At 38.5% G+C, this 23,040-nt stretch overlaps 1 protein-coding gene across 1 annotated transcript; it reads right to left on the bottom strand.

The window, feature by feature from the left end:
* Window positions 1–8,961: 8,961 nt before the first annotated feature.
* On the bottom strand, window positions 8,962–22,768 carry SDE2 (SDE2 telomere maintenance homolog). The gene is made up of 7 exons (XM_010992502.3): window positions 22,578–22,768; window positions 16,989–17,106; window positions 15,853–15,964; window positions 15,334–15,503; window positions 14,419–14,533; window positions 12,387–12,891; window positions 8,962–10,484 (listed from the first exon to the last, which is right to left on the bottom strand). Exons 1-7 carry the CDS (start codon window positions 22,695–22,697, stop codon window positions 10,263–10,265), a joined length of 1,362 nt encoding a protein of 453 aa, XP_010990804.1. The 5' UTR covers window positions 22,698–22,768; the 3' UTR covers window positions 8,962–10,262.
* Between the last annotated feature and the right edge of the window lie 272 nt (window positions 22,769–23,040).

The following is a 23,040-nucleotide window of genomic DNA, read 5'->3' as shown; positions in this document are numbered from 1 at the left end:
ACTTGTTAGTGACTTGAGCTGAGATTTAAACTCAAGCCACCTGGTTCCAGAGGCAAAGGAAAAGTGCTGCGAAGGAGAAGTACAGAGGACTTGGAGAGAAAATGAAAGTGTGCGTCCAGGGTCTAATTTAGGAAGGGGTGTCAGGTCTCCGTGATGCACTGACATTTAATGATATGTGAAGAATGAGTAGGATTCAGCCAGGCAGGGCGGTGGAAAAAGAGGCAACCTGCCCCAGGCTGGTGGCTGAAAACACCCAAACAGCCAGATTTCTGATGATCATTTTGAAACCTGAAAATGGGGTTGGGGGGGATATAATTAATTGTACCTATAATCCTATCATTTTCATTCCTCCTCTTACTCCCTTACAACCTGTATCTGTACATACCCCAAATTTTAATAGATAGTCTATATCAAGGTTTGATGAATTTTGGTTTTTAAAAATTTTTTAATTTTAAAAATATTTTAAATTTGTGTACTATGTGACTATATTAACTATTCAAACATTAAATGAAATTATATTCAATGCATTTTCTGATTATAGAATTATTTCATTTTTTAAATTTATTTTTAAATTTTTATTGAAATATAGTTGATTTACAATGTTGTGACGGATTTTGTTTTTAATTTAGTAGAATTTCACACTCTTTCCTGTTTTGTATAGTTACTATACTCACCATTTTGACTGCTCTCAGATGTCATCATGTGGCCACAACACAGGTTGTTTCCAGTTTTCACTACTGGAAGCATCGCTATTACAAACATCTCTCTGCATGCAGCACTTTTCTTCTTTTGACCTGCAGGAAGTAGGGGTAGGTTTACAGGTGGTACTGGCACTTTTGATGCTCTGTTTGCCCAGCTGCACTCCAAAAGAAATGTTCACATTTTCTAAGTCTCTGGCAATGAAATGAGTGTATCTGTCTCCCAGAATCCTCAACAGTGCAGAGAATTTTCAAACTAGACTTCTTAAGTAAATACTGACATAAAATGACACCTTAGTATTGTTTAAGTTGCCCTTCCTTACAATTTTAATTATTTTTCATATTTATTGTTTTATTTCTTCTAGGCTATCTTACGTTGAAAAAGGATAATTTTAGATGTTAGCTGCAGAAAATATCCAAGAGGTAATATCCTCACTTATATCTCAAGGGACAACTTGTCTTTAAAGTCTTTCATGTAATTAAGACAATGTGGTATTGGTAGGGCTAGACAGGTATAGTAATAGAACAAAAGAGAGTCAGAAACAGACCCATGAATATATGAACACGATTTATCACAGAGAACACAGGGTTCCTATCTTCATGAACACAGAGTAGGGCAAGACTCCTTAGACACGTAGGACACTAAAAGAACTATCATAAAAGAAAAGATTGCTCAATTCGACTGTATTAAAATTGGAGATATTTACTTACCAAAGATATTTTAATTAACTAGAAACAGAAAGGAGTTAACCCGTAAAAGAAAAAAAATTAAATAAAGCTATATTAAATTTAAGACTTCCGTTCCCCAAGAGCCACTATTAAGAGTGAAAAATCAAGCCAGAGAATGGGAGAAGATATTCACAATTTATATACTTGACAACGGACTTGTATTCAGGCTATAGAAAGACTTCCCAAAAGTCAATAAGGAAAGAACAGTAAGACGAAATAGACAATCCAACAGAAAAATGGGCAAAAAACTACAACAGGAGTGTCACACAAAACTGCAACAGGTGTGTCACACAAAATAGACAATCCAACAGAAAAATGGGCAAAAAACTACAACAGGTGTGTCACACAAGAGGCTATCCAAGTAGCCGATAAACATATGAAAAGATGTTTGACTACATCTGTCATTAAGGAAATGCAAGTAAAAACACAAGACAATACCAGTATCCTCCCACTGTAACAAAAAAGACAAAAAGTACCAGATGTTGGCATTTCTCCCAATATCTCGTAAAGGAGAATTTATATACATCCTATGACCAGCATAGGTGTATACCCAACAGAAACATGTCCATGTGCTCATCAAAAGCATGTACAAGAATGTTCACAGCAGCTCTATTTGTAATGCCTCTGACCTGGAAACTACTCAGATATCCATCAATCATAGAATGGATAAACCATCACAATAGAAGCAACAAACACGAGTGACTGGCAGCTATCCAAATCAGTGCTCTGAATCCCACATGCAAACATACACCAAAGAGAACTAACTTCATCTTCTGTGTACATTAAGCCAGGACAGTGGTTACCTTGGAGGGGTGGTGACCAGAGAAGGCATTAACAGGCTCTAGGGATTGCTGGTAATGTTGATTCTCAATCTGGATGCTGGTCATATAGTTCATTTGTGAAACATTCACATTGTACTGTATGATTTATTCACTGTTCTGTACAGTTATATTCAATAACATGTTTATTCTAAGACACCATTAATGAAAAGGCAAGCTGAGAGTAGGAGGAGATATTTGCAACACATAAGAAATACACAGTACATTTATCACTTAGCTATTTGCCTGCACACTAAATTAAGTAAGGGCTTTTCATTTTAAGATCTCTTCGTCTTTAACTGTGAATTTTTATGTGTTTCTATAGGTATGTGTAATTTGAAAATCAGTTACTTTTTCTATTTATTGAACAGATTTTCCCTCATTACAAACTTCTAAATGCAAATGAGTGGAAATTGTGCTATTTCTCTGGGGAAAATTTTCAAATAATTTATTTATGTTGCCCGTGGTTTCTTTTTTCCTGTGGTTAAAAGATTTGATTTATTTCTTTATAAAGCTCTTTATTTTTATCCAAAATTCTTAGTTTCTCTGTCTCCTGACATCTTTAAATTGTCAGGAACTAAGAAGATGCATGCTGTCAGCATCACCTACCCAGATTGGCTGTAAGGAGACACTGAGATCTTCAGTCCAGCTACGTAATCAGGAGGGTATGGATACTAGGAAGAGAGGGAGAAAAACCTGGATTCCTAACAGGCTAGTTCAGGTCCTTTCCTACACCACCTTCTAATAGCAGTGTTTTTATAAATAAGCATTTAGGACAAGTGAGCAAGTGACAACAAATCACAGCAGGCCATGCCCCCCCCCCAACAGCCTGACAGCGCCCATTCAGCCAGGTGCTCATCAAAACATCTTTCCTGAGCCCACACCTTACTGAGCAGTGACCCAGACGGCCAGGCCTAGGTCTTGTGAAGCTCCCATTCCAGTGAGAGGAGACAGACAACAAACAAGTCACTAAAGTCAGATAATGTGAAGGAAGTAAACAGGGGGGATGAAAGAGAGTGACTGGGGAGGGCTCCCTGAGGAGGCAACATCTGGAAGGAAAATGAACCAGTGTGAAAGGGAGTGGGGAAGATGGTTCCAGGCAGAGGGAGACGCTAGTGTGGGGCTGAGAAAGGGCTTGGCATATTCTGGGATCACGAAGCAGCCTCATGGCCAGAGCACAGGGGGTGATGGGAAGAGGCTGAAGGAGGGGGTCTCAGCCAAAGGAAGGGTACAACTCAGGGTCATGAGAAGCCACTGAGGAGTTGTAAGCCAAAAAGGAATATGATCTGATTTGCATTTTAAAAGATAATTCTAATGGATAAGGAAAGTGTGGTATACACATACAATGGGATAACAATAACAGAATACAAAGTGAAGTAACTAGAAAGCATTCCAAAAGTTGTGCTAACGTAGTATTTCATATGTTTTAATTTTCAGAATTGCCTTTAACACTGTTGTATTAAAAACAAAATAACCTTTTTTCAACAATAAGATTTTAAAACCCACAAATAAGTTTACTGCTAGTCTCCAAGCCCAGCCTGTTTCAGCATGCAGGCAATTTCAAAATTGTTTTATTGATAAACTCTATCTTTATAAATAGAATCTTAAGTAGAATTCCAATATACAAAGAGATAATATTTTACTCAAATAAATTCTAAGTTTTCTAAGTCAGAGGTCTGGTATTGCCTGTGGTGATGCCAGTCGACGTGCACACTTGGCCTATTTAGACAAAGACAGAATTGGAGCCTTGGCCTATTACTGCCTTCAAGGAGCCCCGGAACACAGTCCCCTGGACTCCCAGGCATGTTGTGGCAGCTCCACAGACCTGCCAGCTCCCCAGGGGCCTGGCAGATGGAATCCCCTCCTCATGCCTGGCTGCACCCATCCAGGATTTCCAGGCAGTTCCAGGAGCCTCCCAAATTCCACCAAGTGAATGGAGGGGAGGAAGAGGCATTTCTGAGGAACCCCCTCTGCCTCGATGCTCACTTAGGGTGACTTGGGGATTGACTTCAAACAAAAGCAGCTACTTTTCTCTCATTTTCCAGGGCAGAGGCTGGGATTTTGTCCTCCCCACCCCTTAACCTGGTTTCTCGCTCTACCACTATACCCTCCCCTATCCACAATCTGTCTGCAGAGACGAGAGGGAAAGAAGAGAAGACAGCATACTTCCTTGTGTCTCTGTGTTTCAGGATGGGACGCTGACTCTGGGCCAAGGCCTCTTTTGCTGGCTGGTCTCAGGGCAATGAGGGGCAGGAGTACGGGCTGAAGCATCGCATCCCTGCACACAGTTCCCACTAACGTGACCTGAGATGGGGCAGAAGTCAATGTCAGAGCTGTACAAAATTTAGCTATATCCCTCCCCCCATTTTTAAAAATTACACAAAAATAAAGCAATTGTTACACAAGGATACTTCAATTCCTCCCGCAGAAAACATCAAATGGTTAGGAAAGTGTCATTTGTTGGGGAGAGAAGTGATTGTACGGGATGTTTAGTAAGCCCGTAAATGACTTATTCATATCTGGGAGAGTGAAAGCTGAAGTGAAATACGGGAACTCTAGAATCAGAAAGGACAGATCTTGGCCAAATCCAGGCCAGCTGCACCTGACCATCTGTCTGCCGCTGAGTCTGTCACCTTACCTCTAAGCAGGCTCCCATCCTGCCCCTGCTTCTGCTCACGTTTGCTAGTGTCCAGCACCCTCTACTGGCAACAGGCGGAGTCTCTTCTTCACAGAAATTGGTTGCTTTTTTTTGCTTGGCAGGCTGCCAGCAACAGAATCCCTTTCTGTAGGGTTGTCATTCCTGTCCGTACTTCAATTGCTTTCAGATTTTATTTTGGCAAAACATTCAGTTCCACTTTTCTCAACAACCTTAGAAGGCACTTCACATCTACAAGCAAAGGTTTCAAATGCACACCATAGAATGTGCCAAAGTTGGATGGTGAATATATTCAGAATTGTATTTATTGTTTTGTACAATACATCCTATTAGGACAGTAGTACATTCATTCAATAAATATTTTTTGAGCAGCTTCTATGTAACAGGCACTAAGAAAACATAAAAATCTCTGCCTTAAAGGAGCTTATCTGTATGGGGGAGGAAGGGAAGGAGGGGGGGACATTTAATAAGTAAGTAAAATAAATAGTATGAAATTGGTAGTATGAAAAAGAATAGGCAGGAAAGAAAAATTGGGCTGTGTGTGGGGAAGGGTAATTGCCATTTTAAATCAGAGAAGTGAGGGAGCCACACCTGCAGACATCTGGAGAATGTTCCAGGCAGAGGGAACAGTTGGTGCAGAGCTCTGGAAGCAGAGTGCCTGGTATGTGGATTTGTTCAAGGAACAACAAGGAGGCCACCTTGGCTGAGGTGGAGTGAGGCAGAGAGTAGATGAGGTCAGAGAGGGGCAAGGGTGTCGACTGTGAAGGGCTTGCAGCCCATTCTAAGTAAGGGCTTTTATTCAGAGGCAGATCGGAACCAAATGGAGGGCTCTAAATAGGTGAGTGACAGGATGTGCAGGGCGCACCTCCAGATGTTTTACTGATAGACGTGCACACTTAGCAGTGTTTGGAAACTATAGATCTGCAGAAAACTCCATAATCCGTCCACTGTTTCTGTTCACAAAAACTCACAGTTGGAGGAGGTAACATGAGCTGTCTTGAAAGATGAGCAGAACCTCAACAGGCAGAGATATGACACGCCTTCCTAGACTAGTTGTCATTTCTATGCTAAACCACGAAGTGTACCAAGTGTTCTACTTGGTAAACTGAGGTATCCAGCACCAGGGTCCTTCTCAGTATTGAATGCCCAATTTCACTGAGTATTTGTCTACATTCCTAATTCCTTACTACTTTTCCTTACTACTCCTGATTCCTTGCCTCAATTAGACTTCTCCCCAGAAACAGGTTGATGGTTTAGAGCGAGGACCTTTGTGACACAGTGCCACCAGGATTCCACCATACTCTTTCTCATGTTCAGATATACAAGGAGTGGCATCAAGTCAGTTCCTTCCTGATTTTGATCAGAACCAGCCTAGAGTTGTTAATACCTGCTGTTAAATTCCTGGACTTTCTGGTGGGCACTTTTAATCTTGAAAATCCACTAACAGGTGCTGGTTCAAGACAGTAATCTGAGCAGCTATATTTAGTTTCCTCTTGCAAACTTCCACTGAAGTGACCAAAAAAATGTAACAAGGAAGTACCAGAAATGGAGGAAAGAGAAAGGCTGCTACCTCCAAATCAAAGTGTGAGCAAGTAAGTGAAATAAGTCAGAGAAAGACAAATCCTGTATGAGGTCACTTATACGTGGAATCTTAAAAAAAAAATCATTTTTATTTTAAAAAAAAGAGAGATCAAACTTGTGGGTACCAGAGGCAGATGGTGGGGTCGCAGAGGGAGATGGTCAAAAGGTATAAAATTCCAGTTATAAGATAAACAAGTACTAGGGATGGAATATACGACATGACGACTATAGCCAACACTGCTGTGTAGTACGTAGGAAAGTTGCTGAGAATAAATCCTGAGTTCTCATCACAAGGAGAAATTATTTTCCCCCTTTATTGTGTGTGTGTACATATATATGAAGATGGGTGTTAGCAGAACCTATTGTGATAATCACTTTACAATATATGTAAGTCAAACCATCATGCTGTATACCTTAAACTTATACAGTGACATATGTCAATTATTTCTCAAATTAAGCTGGGGGAAAAACGTGTAAGCTACTGAAATGGACCCCAGCAGAAGCCCATTAACACCCCTAAAAGTGGACCAGTGAGAGCTGGACAAACTACAGCCATATATAATGATGGCAAAATGGTCAGTCTCTGTTCACTGTGAACCTCCTTACTTCCAGCCTTTAAGGCTACAAGAAAGGAGCAATTGCAGAATTATGGTCTTTTTACTTTGCCAGTCAAGGTCTCTTTGCCTGCAGGCAACATATATATATATATATATATACACGCACATACATATTTTTAATGCAATACTAAAGGCTCCTGGAGCTGTCTCTACTGGCCATCTTGGCTTCCCAATAGAACACCTTTTCCTTGCTCAAGCACTTTCTTTCCTTTTCCTCTTCTGAGCAATAAAGTGGCTATTCAATTTGTCCCTCTGCCTCTGCTGCCTGAATTCTTTCACAGCCTGTGACAAGGACCCACAAAGCAAAACAAAAAAACCCAGAGGTTTTGCTTCTAATGTGGCTGAGCATCTTCTTTTGGACCAACCATACTATAATTAGTAAGTATAAACTTTGGACAAAATATAAAAAACAACTATCTGAATACACTGGAGAATGACCAGAAGTAGGCAGATACTTGAAGGGAGTTTACCCTTGGAGGAAAGGAACAGCACCAGGAAAGTCTCCCATTTTTAGTTTTTAGGTCCTACTCTACGCCATGCCAGGCAGCTACAACTCTGATGGAAAAACTGCAGAGTCTTGCTGAAAAGAATTCAGAGAAATCACAGCTGCAGGAAAGTAAGGGAGTAGGTCCTGGAAGGCAGAGCCAATGTACAGTAAGCCCTAAATTCTGTCTGTATAAACTCTGCCCTCTGACCCACACAAGCACAGGGCAGATTACAAGCAGCAACTGAGATATGAGGTGCTGTCCACCTGGGATGACTGTATAGAGTTTGAGTACAGCTAAGTTAGGTGCCTGCTAAAAGGAAACAAACAAAAAAAGAACAATACTCTTGAAGGCATATAACAGAATCCAGAATCTCTGTAACATCACTTACCATGTCTAAGATACAACCGAAAACTATCTGACCTGTGAAGAACCACAAAAATGAGACCTGTTCTCAAGAGAATCAACAAAGACTGAGCCTGAGATGATCCAAGTGTTAGAACGAGCAGACAAGGATTCTAAGGCCACTTTTTCAAGTTTACATGCAACATTCAGCTAGACAGATCATACACTGTGTCGTTATATACAAGTCTCAAGAAAATTAAAAGGACTGAAAAGTGTAAGAAGGATATTTTCTGACCACAACGGAATTAAAAGTAGAAATAAGTAACAATAAAATATTTAGCAGAAAAAACAAACATTTGCTCGCTTTCACCATACACAAAAATTAACTCAAATGGATTAGAGACTTGAACATAAGACCTGAAACCATAAAACTTCTAGGAAAAAACAGTGATAAGCTCTGTGACATAGGTCTTGGTAATGATTCTTTGACATCAAAAGTAAAAGCAACAGAAGCAAAAATAAGTAAGTGGGACTATAATCAAACTAAAAAGCTTCTGCATAGCAAAAGAAATGATCAACAAAATGAAAAGTCACCCTATTGAATGGGAGAAGTATATAAAGAACTCATATAACTCAACAGCAAAACACCAAACACTCCAATTAGAAAATGGGCAGAAGATCTGAATACATTTTTCCAAAGACATACGGATGGCCAACAGGTACATGAAAAGATGCTCTGCATCATTAATAATCAGGGGAACACAAATCAAAACCACAGTGAGATATCACCTGACACCTATTAGAATGGCTGTTATCATAAAGACTAGAATTAACAAGTGTTGGCAAGGATGTGGAGAAAAGGGAACCCTTGTGCACTGCTGGTGGCAATGTAAATTGGTGCAGCCACTATGGAAAACAGTATGAAGGTTTCTCAAAAAATTAAAAATAGAACTACCATATAATCCAGCAATTCCACTTCTAGGTATTTATCTGAAGAAAATTAAAACATTAACTCAAAAAGATACATGCATCTCATGTTCACAGCAGTATTATTTATTATAGCCAAGATATAAAAACAATCTAAGTGTCCATTGATGGATGATGGATGAATGAAGATGTGGCAAACATATACAATGGAATATTCCTGAGCCATAGCAAAGAATTAAACCTTGTCATTTGCAACAACATGAATGGACCTTGAGGGCATTATGCTAAGTGAAGTAAGTCAGATAAAGACAAATACTGTATGACCTCTCTTATATGTGGAATCTAAAAAAATTTTTTAAATTAAAACAAAACACGCCCCCAAAGATTATAGATTCATAGAACTGATTAATGATTGTCATAGGCAGGGGGTATAGGGTGGGAGAAATGAGTGAACTGTTTCGGGGTTTTTTTTGTTTGTTTAAATAGATTGGATTTTTAAAATTGCTAATTATACATTAGAATTTGACACAACATTGTAAAATGACTATTACTCAATAAAAAAAGTAAAAAAAAAGCTAATTAGACAACATACTTATAGAGAATTCATGGGTCAAGGAATTCATACGAAAATTAGAAAATACTCAAAATTGAGTGATAATAAAATACAACATATTCAAATTTCTGAGATGCAGCTAAAACAGTACTTAAAGAAAAACTTTAAATATTATATATATATTATATATATATAACTTAAATATTATTACTAGGACAAAAGTCTAAAATCAATGACCTAGGGCTTACTGTAAGAAGGTAGAGAAAAGAGCAAAGTAAACTCAAGCTAAGTAGAAGAAAGGAAATGATAAAAAGCAGAAATCAATGAAATTAAAAGCAGTTAAGAAAAGTCAATAAGGCAAAAGTTGGTTCTTTGAAAATCACTGTCAGCAAAATAAGCTCCTAGCTAGACTGTTGATCAAGAAAGAGAAAACAGAAATTATCAGTATCAGATTGAAAAAGAAGTTATCACCACAACTCTTACTGATGTCTTTTTAAAAGGATAGAAAAGACTTCTGAATAACTTTATGAACACAGATCTGATAACTGGGCCAAGTAGATAAATTCTTTGAAAAAATAACTTACCTAAGTGACACAAGATGAAACCCAGACTCTGAAAAGCCCTATATTTATTAAAGAAATTAGTTATAAAAAAACTTCCCACAAAGAAAACACCACGCCCAGATGGTTTTACACATTAACTCTATTAATCTAACAATGAAAAAGAGGATTGTTAAGAACTGAGTTATTAAAAAGTCACCTTTAATATCAATAGGAACAATGTCCAAGAGTCAACATTATGCAGGTTAGAAGTGCTAGACTATAAAGAAACAGGAAATCAGCGCTGATGAAATTCACTTCTTCTTCCCTTTCAAAGGCTTGGCAAATAAAGCTGGGTCTATCTGCTCCTTTGCCATTCCTCTGACAGAGAAGAGCCTGGCCGCCCGCTCCTGGAGAGTGCCCCCACACTTCAGCCCCAGAGCCATGAGTTCACACTTGAGCTTCTCCAAACCCAGCAACTCCAATTCTGCAACAGAGCTGAATGCCAGTAAATCCACAGTTTCCTGACCGATACCCTGAGAAAAAGAAAAAGAAATATTTGAAATAGGTCTCTTCCTCTAAATAAAACTTTCAATTGTCATCTACATTCTATCTTTCAAGGATTTTCATTTAATTTGCCGTATCTTGTGACTGATTGTTAATAATCATCTGTTATTCTACACATGTTCTCAATACACATAATTAATAAACATTAATTTTATATCTATATATTTAGAAACAAGTATTCAGAACAGTAACAGAAGTTACAGGTTTCCCAGATTCTTAATATTACTCCTCTTTTTTGATTTTCCCAGTAAAAATTCAAACAGCAAAATATACCCAGCCTACCTCCAACACTATGAGCAGAGAAAAGAGCAGCACCCTATACAGCTCAGTTTTAGTGAGATTCCTATGGCTGTCAATCTATTAATTCCATAATCTTAAGCTTTCTATTCTAATCAAATAATTAAGAGTGACTGTCAAAGTGAGTGACTCTCACTTACATCACTTGACAAATTTAAATGCCGTTCAAAAGACCTGCAACTGCTCTACCCACCAAGTACCATTACAGCCTTTAAGACAAAACTAAATACTTCTAATGATGGATGCTCTGCAAAGAATGAGTTTTCACATTTAGGGTTTTCTTGTTTTTAAAACATATTCAAAGGACAATAATTTTCTCTCACAGTAAGTTGCTTTTTTAAAATATTGAAGAGTTCTAGGGACAGATACTTTGGGGCAGTTGATCTTTCTTCTTCTTCTTCTTCTTCTTTTTTTTTTCCAAAGGCCATTTTGTTAGATTTCTGGAGTGAATCTTGGCTTCATTATTTATGGCTAAATCCGAAGCCACCACCTATGTGTCTTTAGAGAATCACACATGGTTGCACATGGTTCTTGTAAATACAACAGCTACTCTACAATACTGAGAACAAAACTTCCACAGTTAAAAGCTCAAAGATTTAAAGTCACGTTAAGTTCTATTTTCCTTTATTCATTTTCCAAGACTTTGGTCAAGATAAACACCTGACATATACAAGTAACATAAAAGCTATGTGCTTATAACTCCAGAGATAGTATGAGGATCAATTTAAAGCCCTTAGCATAAGAAATTTCACTATCTTCCCTAGAAAAAGCAATATATGCATTTCTGCTTACTTACTGGGGGTAGGGAAGGTGTCAGTTAAACAAATAATGATAGACTTTGGTGTTTATCAAAAGAAACCAAATAGTTCAGGTCTCATCTATCCTAAAAAAGCAAATCATTAGATCAAAGAGTAAGCAATATAGATTTTTGCTGAAAGTCAGTCCACTGACGATAGCAAATAATCAACCATTTAAAGGAAAGCATGTATCATCAAAATAAATTTTTAAAAGGCTGAATGTGGGGCTTAAGATTTAACGATAAATTAAGAAGGAGCTGCTCCTCTTCCACAGGAAAGATCTTCACATCCAAGTGACAACTGTATTGAAATGATAACTCACATGAGAAAGAAAAACTGAATAACTAGAAATTTAGTGATAGGAAAATGAGCACATTTCATCAAATCTAAAATGCCATCCATCATAATATGCTTTACCATTGCATGCGTTATTAAGAAAGAATAAACAATACCAGTTAAACTATAACATGATATATATCCAAATTCAGAGATATTAAAATGTGAAAAACGTGCACTTTAGAATTGATGAAATATGGAACCAAGGACACCACCTAGTGGCAAAACAATACCAATTCCAGAGCTTAAAAAAAAACAAAGAAACAACTAAGGAATTTTGGAGGGACATGGAAAGCTTCACCAACATCTATATTTCTGATTATTAAACAAGTCTTTCCACTAAGCAGTTGATGGGAAAAAGCACATTTTTCATTTCAATGACTTATTGCAGAGATTAAGCTGATTTGGCTCTAGACGTCAACACCCCCGAAATTTACTTACTGTGTTTCCTGACTGGCCTTCTTCCAATTTGGCAACAGGAATGTTTTTCCTATCTTCTCCAGGTGCTACCTTGGCAGCTCTTTCCCCATCAGTCATTTCTTTTGTCTCTTTCTCCTTACTCAGGCCAGTTCCAGCTGATTCCTTTTCTGTGGGTTTTTTACTCTCTGACTCCTTTTTCTCCTGGGATTTCTCTGTTTCTTCAGCCATCTTCCTTTCCATACACTCCTTGGTAGATGCCTCTCCCAGCTCAGCACACAAGTCTTCTGAAATATTGTTCCCAGAATCAGTCACTGGGATGTATAACTTTTCTGGTGATCTAGTGTCTGTCCTCAATACTCTTGCCGGCTGAGAACTACTAGGAAACTCAGCTGCCATCTCAACACCATCTCTGCTATTTCTGGAAACATGAAAGCTCATTCCTGAAGTAGTAGGTGTTTCTTGACTGTCATCATCTGAGCTCTCAGAGCTGGACCCCTCTGCAGCCTCTAGTCCTTCCATGCCCAACCTACCAGAAGCAACAGAAAGGTCTGACATCATTTGTATGTTTTACTTTAAAAAAAAAAAAAGAGTTGCAGTTTGTCCAGGAAACAGACTCTGAATAAAAGTATCTGCTAGCTTGAGATGGAGAGCGAGTTCCAGAGGTATAAACAGAAGGAAAAGAAAAATTCAGCAAGACTGGAACCAACATCCCAAAGAGCCAAAGGATCTCTTTTTTAAAGTTGTGAATCTCTTCAAACAAATTAATTTTGCTTAAAGCTTTTTTCCCCTATATTGTATGAATGTCAACGGTTGAAAATTAGGTAAAATAATAAACAATTAGAAGAAAATTCTATGTTTTATTCATAATCACCCAAAACTGGAAACTACCCAAATGTCTAAAAACTGGAGAATGGATAAATAAATTGTGGTACAGCCGTATCACGTAATAATACTTGGCAATAGAAAGGACTGCACTACTGATACATTTAATACCATCAATGGTCTCAAAAGCATTATGCTAAGTGAACGAAGCAGACTCAAAAGACAAAACCATAGGAACAAATATCACACCAGTGATTAGTGGTTGCCAGGGGTGGAGGTGAAGGAAGGAAATTAACTCCAAAGGTATAATCGGGAACTTCTTAGGGTGATGGAAAATACTCTGTATCTTGATTTTGGTGGTGGCTATATGACTACAAATTGTACATTTTTCAAAACTTGCAGAACTGTTCAAAAAGGGTAAATTTTACTATACATAAATTATACCTCAACAAACCTGGCTTTAAAAAAAGTCCACAGATAATACCACTACCTTTTCTCTCAGGAATATTTAATTCCCATTTCAGAAAGAACACAAAAAATTCTATGCTGGACTCAAAGAGTTACACGGTGTTTGGTTAATAATTATCTTTCTATTCCCAAAGGGGAGGCCAACAAGGAAGCCAAGATCCATTTGGACTTATCATTTTCTAGAACTTAGCCCAAAGGAACTGAGCTGGTAACCAGAAGACCAACTGGGAAGGGCAGGAGAACTATGAGAAGATAATAAAAAGTATTGTGCTTTTCAGCCACAAGCGCAAAAGTGGTCAGAAGAGGTCTGGCAAAGTGACCAAAGACCTCAGTGATGACCGTGAAAAAACACAGAGAAAACACAACAACCTGGAAAGTAAAGTCATGGTTTCCACCTGGAATTTCTGAAAGTTAACTCTTTCAATACCAAATAGTAATTCAAGTATAAAGCTATTTTTATGTGATTTTTCACTGTAAGGAAAAATATTTCATTTAAATTCTGTTGGTGGCATTCAAAGCAGAAACCATTACTAATGTGTACAATGTGAGAATCATTGAAACCTGAACTGAAGCACTCCAGAAAATTTCTTGGCTTCCAACAAACATTACTTAAAAGTGTGTTTACATCAAATAGACAAGAAAGAAATATAGTAGGTAAGTTTCTGAACAAGATATTCCAGAGATATAAACACAAGGAAAAATGGGTTTTTTTTCCCCCTTCAGTCTTCAAACATCTATTTGAAATAAAAATGAACACACTTACCAAAAGCATTTCCTTTTCCCTGCGCTGGCTCCTCTGTCTGTTTCTGGTTTGTTAGGCCGTTTCCGACTCTCACCAATTTCTGCCGATACTATCTTGCTGGAGGTGGCCTGCATACCTAACCAGAAATTTTAACAACTCAGTTTCTAGTATCAGGACTAAGTTTAATTAGAGAAATTATAAATAATCTGGACTGCAAAAAGAGTTGCAATCTAAAGCTCCAGGTTTAAACTTCTTAACATACCAAAATTTAATATGTTTAAAATGAAATTAATCTCAAATTTACAGATTTAAAATAATAAGCAATCTGGTTCTTGAGCCCGATTTTTAAAGCACCATGTCCAATTTGTAACTTTGAGGCTGGCAGGTTCACACCTAGCCTTCTCCAAACTTAATGATTCATCCCCCTTGTGCTCATTATTTGCGTACATTTGACTTTCCCCCCCGTTATGTCAAAACTCTTTTGATCCTTCTTATTCAACTATATGCACAATAGCCCTAGCAAAATGCTCTGGATGCTAAAAATGTAAAAGTTAATGACAATAATTCTCACTAAAAACCACTAAAAAAAAAAAAAGTGACCTTAAACTGGAAGCAAATATGTTGCCATATAGACACTGCCTGAAGACTCACCTTATCCCCTTGAAGCATAAAAAATGTTCTTACCTAGGGCCCTAGAGCCCACAGAGCTCAGAGGTCAACTATGTCAAATGCGTGAGTGTGTGAGTTTTTCCCCTGGGTTGTAAGGTATACTGTGTTCATTATTGAGGCGAGAAATTCCACAGCTTTCATCAGCTCCTCAGAGGTCTGTAACCCAAAAAAGGCTTAACAACTGTTCTTTGTGGGCAGTGTGGAACAGCCTGGAACAGCTGGCTTCAGCAGTGCCTGCTGATGGCACTAAGGAACACTCATTCTCACCTTTGAGGACGGAATCCTCCAGTCGCTCAGCCATCTCATGGCACTGCTGCTGGTAGTCGGGGCTGGTGAAGCAGTGCCTGGGTTCTGCAAGCTTCCGCTGTAGGCGTTCCAGGCGTTTCTGCTCCTTTTCAGCCTCTCGCTCAGCTTGTTGTTTTACCCATTCAGCCATTCTAGCAATGGGAGAGAAGAGATATATCTGAATGGATATATTATACACACGTGCTTTTATATAAATAAACCGTCCCACCCAGACAAATTAATGCATTCTTGTTCATACTGTGATATTTCCTCAAAAGGTGTGCCATGCTTACTACTAGCGCACTGTTACAGACTTGATTAAAACCCGAAGATACAATTACTAAATAAGGGGAAAATCAAATCTGAAAACAGTAAATTAGACCATAAGTATTTCAAGTTTACAATGCCGATATGCATGGCATGAATATAATCACTAATGACAGAAAAGTACGTTTCTCTCTTAAAAAACAAAAAACAAAAAACAACAGGTGAGCATCTTACGCTTTTTCATGATTGACATCTCGTAGTCTCCTTCCACTGAGATCCCGGCAAGCTTCTCGATTGGTGGTCTTCTCAATCTGAGCACCAAGTGCTCGGAGCATAGAGCCAAAACCTGAGCAAATATATTTGGAGAAAGTAGGTTAAAAAGTGTTCAAGGATAGGTAAAAGCTGAATTTATGAAAATAGTACTATATCACTAGATTAAAGGTGACCTCTACTTTCTTTTTTGTTTTAAAGAGAATGTACACCAAGATTCTAAAGCAGGTAGCAAAGGTAAGAGAGTTGATAACCTTGATAAAGTTGATCAATCTCATGCCTTTCGCAATTTGTCTTATATTTCGGCAATATTGTACCTGCATCACTGGGGTATTTTAGAGGGCTTTATCTAGTGCCAGAGATCCCAAGATTCCAAGATAAAGGATTTTAAAAATTATATGGTGAGATTTTGAAATGAGTTTAAAAGGAGAGGCAATTTTAGGCTGTTACTCACTGACAATGACAAGCTTCATTCTTATTGACACAATTTCAAATGGTAGGATGATTGTAATCTGAGATGTTGGCTCTTTGAAACCAAACCAAATCACTGTAGATTTTGTTATATGTTAGTGCATCAGGAGAAACACCAAGAACTGTTCATATTTACTTTTCGCTCTTTTCCCCTCCTTTAGACAAGTTACTACAGCGAGGACTTTAATCTACCTCAATCTATAAATACTTGTATTTCATAAAGTGACTGTAGATCTCCCTTGGAACTACAATAAATAGACAAAAATCCTGAAAAAAGTAGAAAGATTTGATTGTTTTGGCATTCGTCAGGAAATTGGACAGAGTAATGATCACCTCTCTTTATCTAATCCTCCCCAGAGTCGGAGAGCCTAGGGTGCCTAAGAGCTATCCGCCGAGAGAAGGTGGGAATTATATCATACAGCATCTTCCTCAAAAAGAATAAAAGAGAAAAATATTCAAAATTAGGTAAGTAAACAAAGACTTTCATAAGGCAAATCAAGGCTAGTAGACTACAGAGACCAAGGAGTTTGTTAATTTAATACATATGGCTAAAGAATGCCTAATGTATTAATTAATGTATTATTGTAAAGAATGCAGACGTTGACTAAGCCGTCAACATAATATCCTACCTCCTTTTCCACCACGAAGTCTGGGTTCCAAACTATAAACAGCCCCATGCTGCACTGTGTCACTGGTGTTAACGAGTAATCCGTTGCATTTCACAAAGAAGTATTCCACTGGAACATCCTAGAGACAAGTTGGGGTTCTTTCAATGCTGTTTAGGAGACACTAAAAGTTTCTTGAAGGAAGGGACCTAGCTTATGTTTCTATTACTCCAGTTACAAGGAGATAGTGTGCATTCAATTAATATGTGTTGAGGAAAAAAATAAAAACTACTAAAAGAAAAAAGTCATTTCATATGATGTATTCTAGGTATGATTTGTTCCTAAATACCTAGTCATGATATACAGAAGAACTTCCCATCTCTTGAGTGAAAATTAAAACTGCTCTTTCTCCTTCTCTAATAGGGAATAAGAGTCAAGGTAGATTATGCAGGGCTCAGATCCAGTAACTCTGGAGGTTCTATTTTTAAAACAGATAACATCAAGTTGAACACTGAGTGGCCCCAAGTTTAAAAGTGACAATATACATCTTGAGAAACATTAAGTAGGGATAAGAAGGGGAAAGAAAAGAGACCAAAGTATAATTTTTAATATACCTATATAAGCTGTAAGTTTTAGGACCAGCTGGCAGTCAGTGCTTAATCTCTTCTGCCAGTGTCCCCCTGAGTTCCAGCCAATCACTGCAGAAGCCCAAGTATACTCCTCCAAACCCATTCTATGTATTTCAAAAAAATTCTCACATCAAGTAATAAAAAGAAAATATAAATATTGTAAGTCTTTCTAAATAAGTTTCTGATGTCATAAAATAAGACAACAGAGGAGTATTTTCCAAAGTTACATGGAACTTAGAAGGCTGACCACTAAACCTGCAACATCAAGAATGAAGAGATTTAAATACCAAAAGAAAGGAAAAATGCATCACTGGTATCTTCCTTAAGTGGAAACTATGAACATTCATTCTGAACCACGTCACACAGCTATTTCAATGGGACCATTCATTCATTCAGCAAATACTAAGTGCCTACCATTTGCCAAGTACTTTTCAAATGCTGGAATACTACAGTGAATAACACAGTGAATACAGATCCTGCCTTATGGAGGAAAACAAATAATGAACAAACAAATCATATACTATGTCAAGGGGAGAGTGTGGCTCAGTGGTAGAGTGTCTGCTTATTGTGCATGAAGTCCTAGGTTCAATCCCCAGTACTGCCATTAAAAATAAATAAACCTAATTACTTTCTCCCCCAAAAAACAAAGCAAACAAACAAAAAATCATATACTATGTCAAGTGGTGATACCCATGGTAAAGAGGGTAAGATATGTGGATGGATGTGGTGGTAATTTATTTAATATATATAGTTAGTCAAGGAAAGCCTCTCTGATCAAGTGACATTTAAGCAGAGAATTAAAGAAAGTGAGAGAACAATCCATGTGGCTACCTGGGGGAATAGTAGTCCAGACAGAGGCAATAGCAAATGCAAAGGAATGAGATTTGAGTATTCAAGGAACAGTAACGCAGCCAATGTGGCTGCAATGAAGTACATAAAAGGGCAGCGATAAGGCTTTCAAAACCACTGTAAGGACTCTGGATGTCACTCTGAATAAAACTATTGTAGTTTTGAACAAATTGAGATCTGAGTCACACACTTAAAGGATTACTCTAGCGTTAAATTGAAAATAAGACTACAGAAGCAGAGAGATCACTGAGAAGCTATTGTGATAATCCAGATGAGAAATGAGGGCTATTTGTACTGGGGCAGTAGTGGCAGAGGTGATGAGAAATGTGAGATTCTGAGGATACTCTGAAGGTAAAGGCAACAGGATTTGCTAATTGCTCTGGATGAGGGAAGTAACATCAAAAGGAAGATCTGAGGTGATTCCAAAAATTTGGTTTGACTAATGGGAAAAGGAAGTTTGAGGGAGAAAATTAGTCTCATTTTGGATTTTTCAGTTTGAGATGTTTATTAGACAGCCAAGTAGAGATCCCAAGTGGACTGACTGGTAGCTACATAAGTCTGGAGTTTGGGGAAGGGGAAAGAAGTCTGGGCGGGAGATTTACATTTGAAAGTTATCAGCATACTGATGGTACTGAGAGCCATGAGAATGGATAAAATCTCCAGAGATGAGAGAGGGACCACTCCAAGATCGAGAGATCAAGGTGATGAGGGGGAAGTAGCCAAAGAGACAGGAAAGGAGAGGCCAGTGAAGTGGAAGAGAACTGAGGGTGATGTTTGGGCAAGTCAGAAAAGTGTATTAAGGAGGGAATAGTCAGTTGTGCAAAGACACTGACATGCCAACCAAAATGAAAACTGGAAACTGATCACTGGATATGGCAACATAGAAGACACTGAACGCATGAGAAAGAGCTGTTCTACCGGAGTGATGGGAACAAAAAAGCCTAACTAGAGTGGGTTCTAAAGGAAAAAAAGTTTCATGTTTAAGGATTATTTTTTATAAAGAAAATCAGAGAAAATGAGGTGATATCTGGGGGGATGTGGGCTCATGTTTGCCCACTGGTAGGAACAATTCAGCAAAAAGAGAAAACACTGGGAAATGCAGAGGAGAGAAAACTAATGCCAAAATAAGTCTTTTAGTAGGTGAGGGAGAAGGATTACTGTAGAAAGTGCAAGATAATAGCTAATTATTTGTAAAATAATGACAGTTCATCCACAGTAACAGATAAGAAGTCTAACTATACCACAGGTAAGTAAAGGCACTGGTGTGAGCATGACGAAACTCTCCTCATTGCCTGCACTTTCTCAATGAATATAAAGTATGGTCTCTGGGATGGAAGAAGTATTGGAGATTTAAAGAGAGAAGATGGGAAAGAGTAACCTGAAAAAGTGACAGAGTTATGAACTGAGCAGTGCTTCTCAACTCTTTTCCCACCAAAGTATATACGAAAAATGTGTGGATGACACTCTGGGGAAAATGATAAAAGGTACTAAAGATGGGCTGAGATTCTGTCCAGCTGCCCAAGGGCTACATGGATCAGTATTCTTAACAGTCCTGCAACCAAGTGGAAGCCCACTCTGGATTAGAGAAATACAGTAGATTTGCCAAGCAGCACTATGGTTGGTATTTGTGAATTTACAGTGAGACTGGTTTGTGTGATTAGTTTCCCTACCACCGTCACTGCCCAAATGCCAGGGAAAATAGGTGGAGAGCTGAATTTAAACTGAAGGGAGTTTTCCCAGTCAAGTATGACAGCAGAAGAGAGGAGCAGAGGAGCTCAAGCTACACGCATGATGTGATTAACATAAAGGACTGTATTTGTCTATAAAATACTGTTTACTTTAAAGAGTTGTAAAAATTAAATGAGACATGTAATACACCTCCTATGTTTGATATTTAGAAATTTAAAACTACTTTATATATCTAATGGGTATGGTATTCCTACAATTCTAAATAACTTTTTAAAACTGTAACATGAAGACAGAAAGATTATACACCATCCTTCATTTTCAAACAGAACTGCTTATTTAACAAGATAACTGATTAACAAAATTGCATTTTCTACCTGTTAAGATTCTTATCAAATAATAATCACTAGTCGAAAAAATAACAAAGAAAATTTAGAATCAATTTAACTGTCTTTAACCATTTGTGTATTATAAAGCATTTCAAGCACAAAGTATTACATGTTTCGTAGGTCAATCAGTTCAAGGTCACCAGAGACAAACCTGTAGTCCAACAAACTCAAATTTCTTGACCCACTGCAATGAAGAGGAACTGCATATCAGAGGAATCATGAGGTGTCTCACCAACAAATAAAAAGATAGTTATTATAGGACTTGGGGCAAGGGTGGAATTTTTAGGTAAAATTTAAATGAAACAGTATTTTGAGAGGCTCACAATGAAGCAGGGCTGTGTGTATAAAGGTCAACATCAGGTCTAGACTGTGATGGAGATTCAAGCTCCTCTTTCCTTAGAAACTACAAAGTTAAGATAAATGTGGAATATTGTGACCAGAAATCCCTAATTTGAAGCTCTGCACCTGGACTGGAAATGAAAAGCACTTCTTTGTATCAAAGAGACTCAGATTCTCAAGGCAAGAGTGGGATGCTTCATTCTTACTGATACAACTTCAAACAGCAGAGTTTATTCTTAAAGTCTATGATTTTCAAGGTAAGGTTTGACAGAGTAAGAAAAAAGGATACTTTCAAGGGAGTCATGACATTTCACCACTTTACCATGTCCTTGGGAGAAACACTGTTTCCTATTAACTTTGCAGCTGGTCTTATCTGTGCCTGTTATTCTAGACTGATGAATAGCACTGTTTGATGAATAGTCTGTTTTTCACTTTCTCGGGGAAGGCTAACACCAAGTTTATCATGTGTCAGAATAGTTTTGTTTTAAAAGCATAGACATGCACTTGAGCTATTTTTATTTGTTCCAGTATCTCATCAAATGCCCTTTTGTAAGTTTTGTATTTCTGTTCATTATCTATTATGGCCACGTTTTTTAAGTAGATGACTGAATCCATGCATTTATATTCCTTGTGTCTTAAATTATTTTTTCCAATATTCCTTATAATTAAGATCTTATTTTTTCTGGTCTCGTTTTGGGTCATTTTAAAACTGTACTCATGAGTTATTTTCAGAGATACTAAAATCCAACTATTTTGGAAAACATTTCCCTATTCAGATGGTAAAAACAGTTCTGACAGTTTTTAAACTGGACTGCAGTATAGAAAGAAAAATAGGGAAACTGAGAAACCATATTATTTGCAAACACACACTGCTTCTTCACGGAACCAGTCCAAGTAAAGATTTGATCTAAACTGCAGTGTTAATGTGTTAAGCTTATAAATAACAAGCAGAGAAACAGTCAAGGGAAGTACAGATAAGGAGGGGTGATTATAAAGAAGAACAGTACCAGATCAAGTGCCAACATTAAAATTAGATTCAGGGAGACCACCAAATTATGTAAATAATTGAACAGGTTTAATATCTTACAGTTGGTAAAAAGTTTGCTTACATGATAATTAAGTAAACCATATATGTAACTTTAGAAGTCCATGATAGGTTTCAAAAATATGCCTGAACAAATAAGAGCATCAAATGATTAGTGAAAACATCTAAATGACAGGCTCTAAAAACGATGCCCTCGACAGGACATATATGAGTCTTGGCCTCGACCAGTAACCAGATGAATCCATTTCCTTTCCAACCATCCTCTGGCCTAGGTTTGGATATGACATACTTCTCTAGGTTGGAGTGAACGGGGCTGTGCTATCTGTGGACAGTCACATAACCCGAGTGAATGTAAGAAAATGAGCCTTAAAAATCGTTTGGTCCAACTGCCTCATTTACGCATGAAGAGTACCTAACGGAATTCTGTTAAACCAGACAGAGGGCCAGACTAAGCGCCTGTGAACCGATCGGGTTTTCTCCTTTATGTGAGACAAACTACCACAAAACAAAAGCAAAGAAAGGTTTCAGCATCAGTTGGAAGCACCTTAAAACTGAGGAATCCTCAGCCTCAAAAACTGAAAACCTCACAGAAATAACGCGCTCCCGACAATCCCCGCACCCAATCCTGCCCTCTGTTCGCCTCTTTCCCCTTCCTTCCAAGAACCGCAAACCTTACCTGATCTTGGCAGTGTTGGTAGATAAAATCTCGTACAGAGCACGGGGCCGAGGGACATCGCAGCGCCTTGCACCCGAAGCCAGGGCCGCAAAGCCACACTGGCGCCGCTGTCTCCGCCATTTCACCTAGTCGCGGAACCGCGAGATTCCCGGAAGCGCCGAGCGCCACAATTAGCCCGGCGCAACTTGATGACATTAAGCTCGCCTTCCAGCGCCCCGCCCCGCAGTCTTCCGCTCGCCCCGCCCCTACCCTGGGGATAGTCACGTGCCCTGGGCCGCGAGCAGCGCTGACGGGGGGAGGGGAACAGGAAGGGCCTGGCGGAGGCCGATAAGACCGCGGAGCACCGGGGCGAGGCGTTGCTAGGAGAAGTTGCTAGGGCGGGGCTCCAGGGACTCTCTATAAAAGGCTGGCTCTGGGTTAGGTTTCCAGCGTTCTGGCTGTAAGCGATAAGGCGGTAACCAAG

The sequence above is a fragment of the Camelus dromedarius genome, chromosome 21 (genome assembly GCF_036321535.1).
Source record: "Camelus dromedarius isolate mCamDro1 chromosome 21, mCamDro1.pat, whole genome shotgun sequence".
Taxonomy (NCBI): Eukaryota; Metazoa; Chordata; class Mammalia; order Artiodactyla; family Camelidae; genus Camelus; species Camelus dromedarius.
The sequence above is the reverse complement of the archived record's forward strand: the minus strand, read 5'-3'. Positions and strand labels throughout refer to the sequence as shown.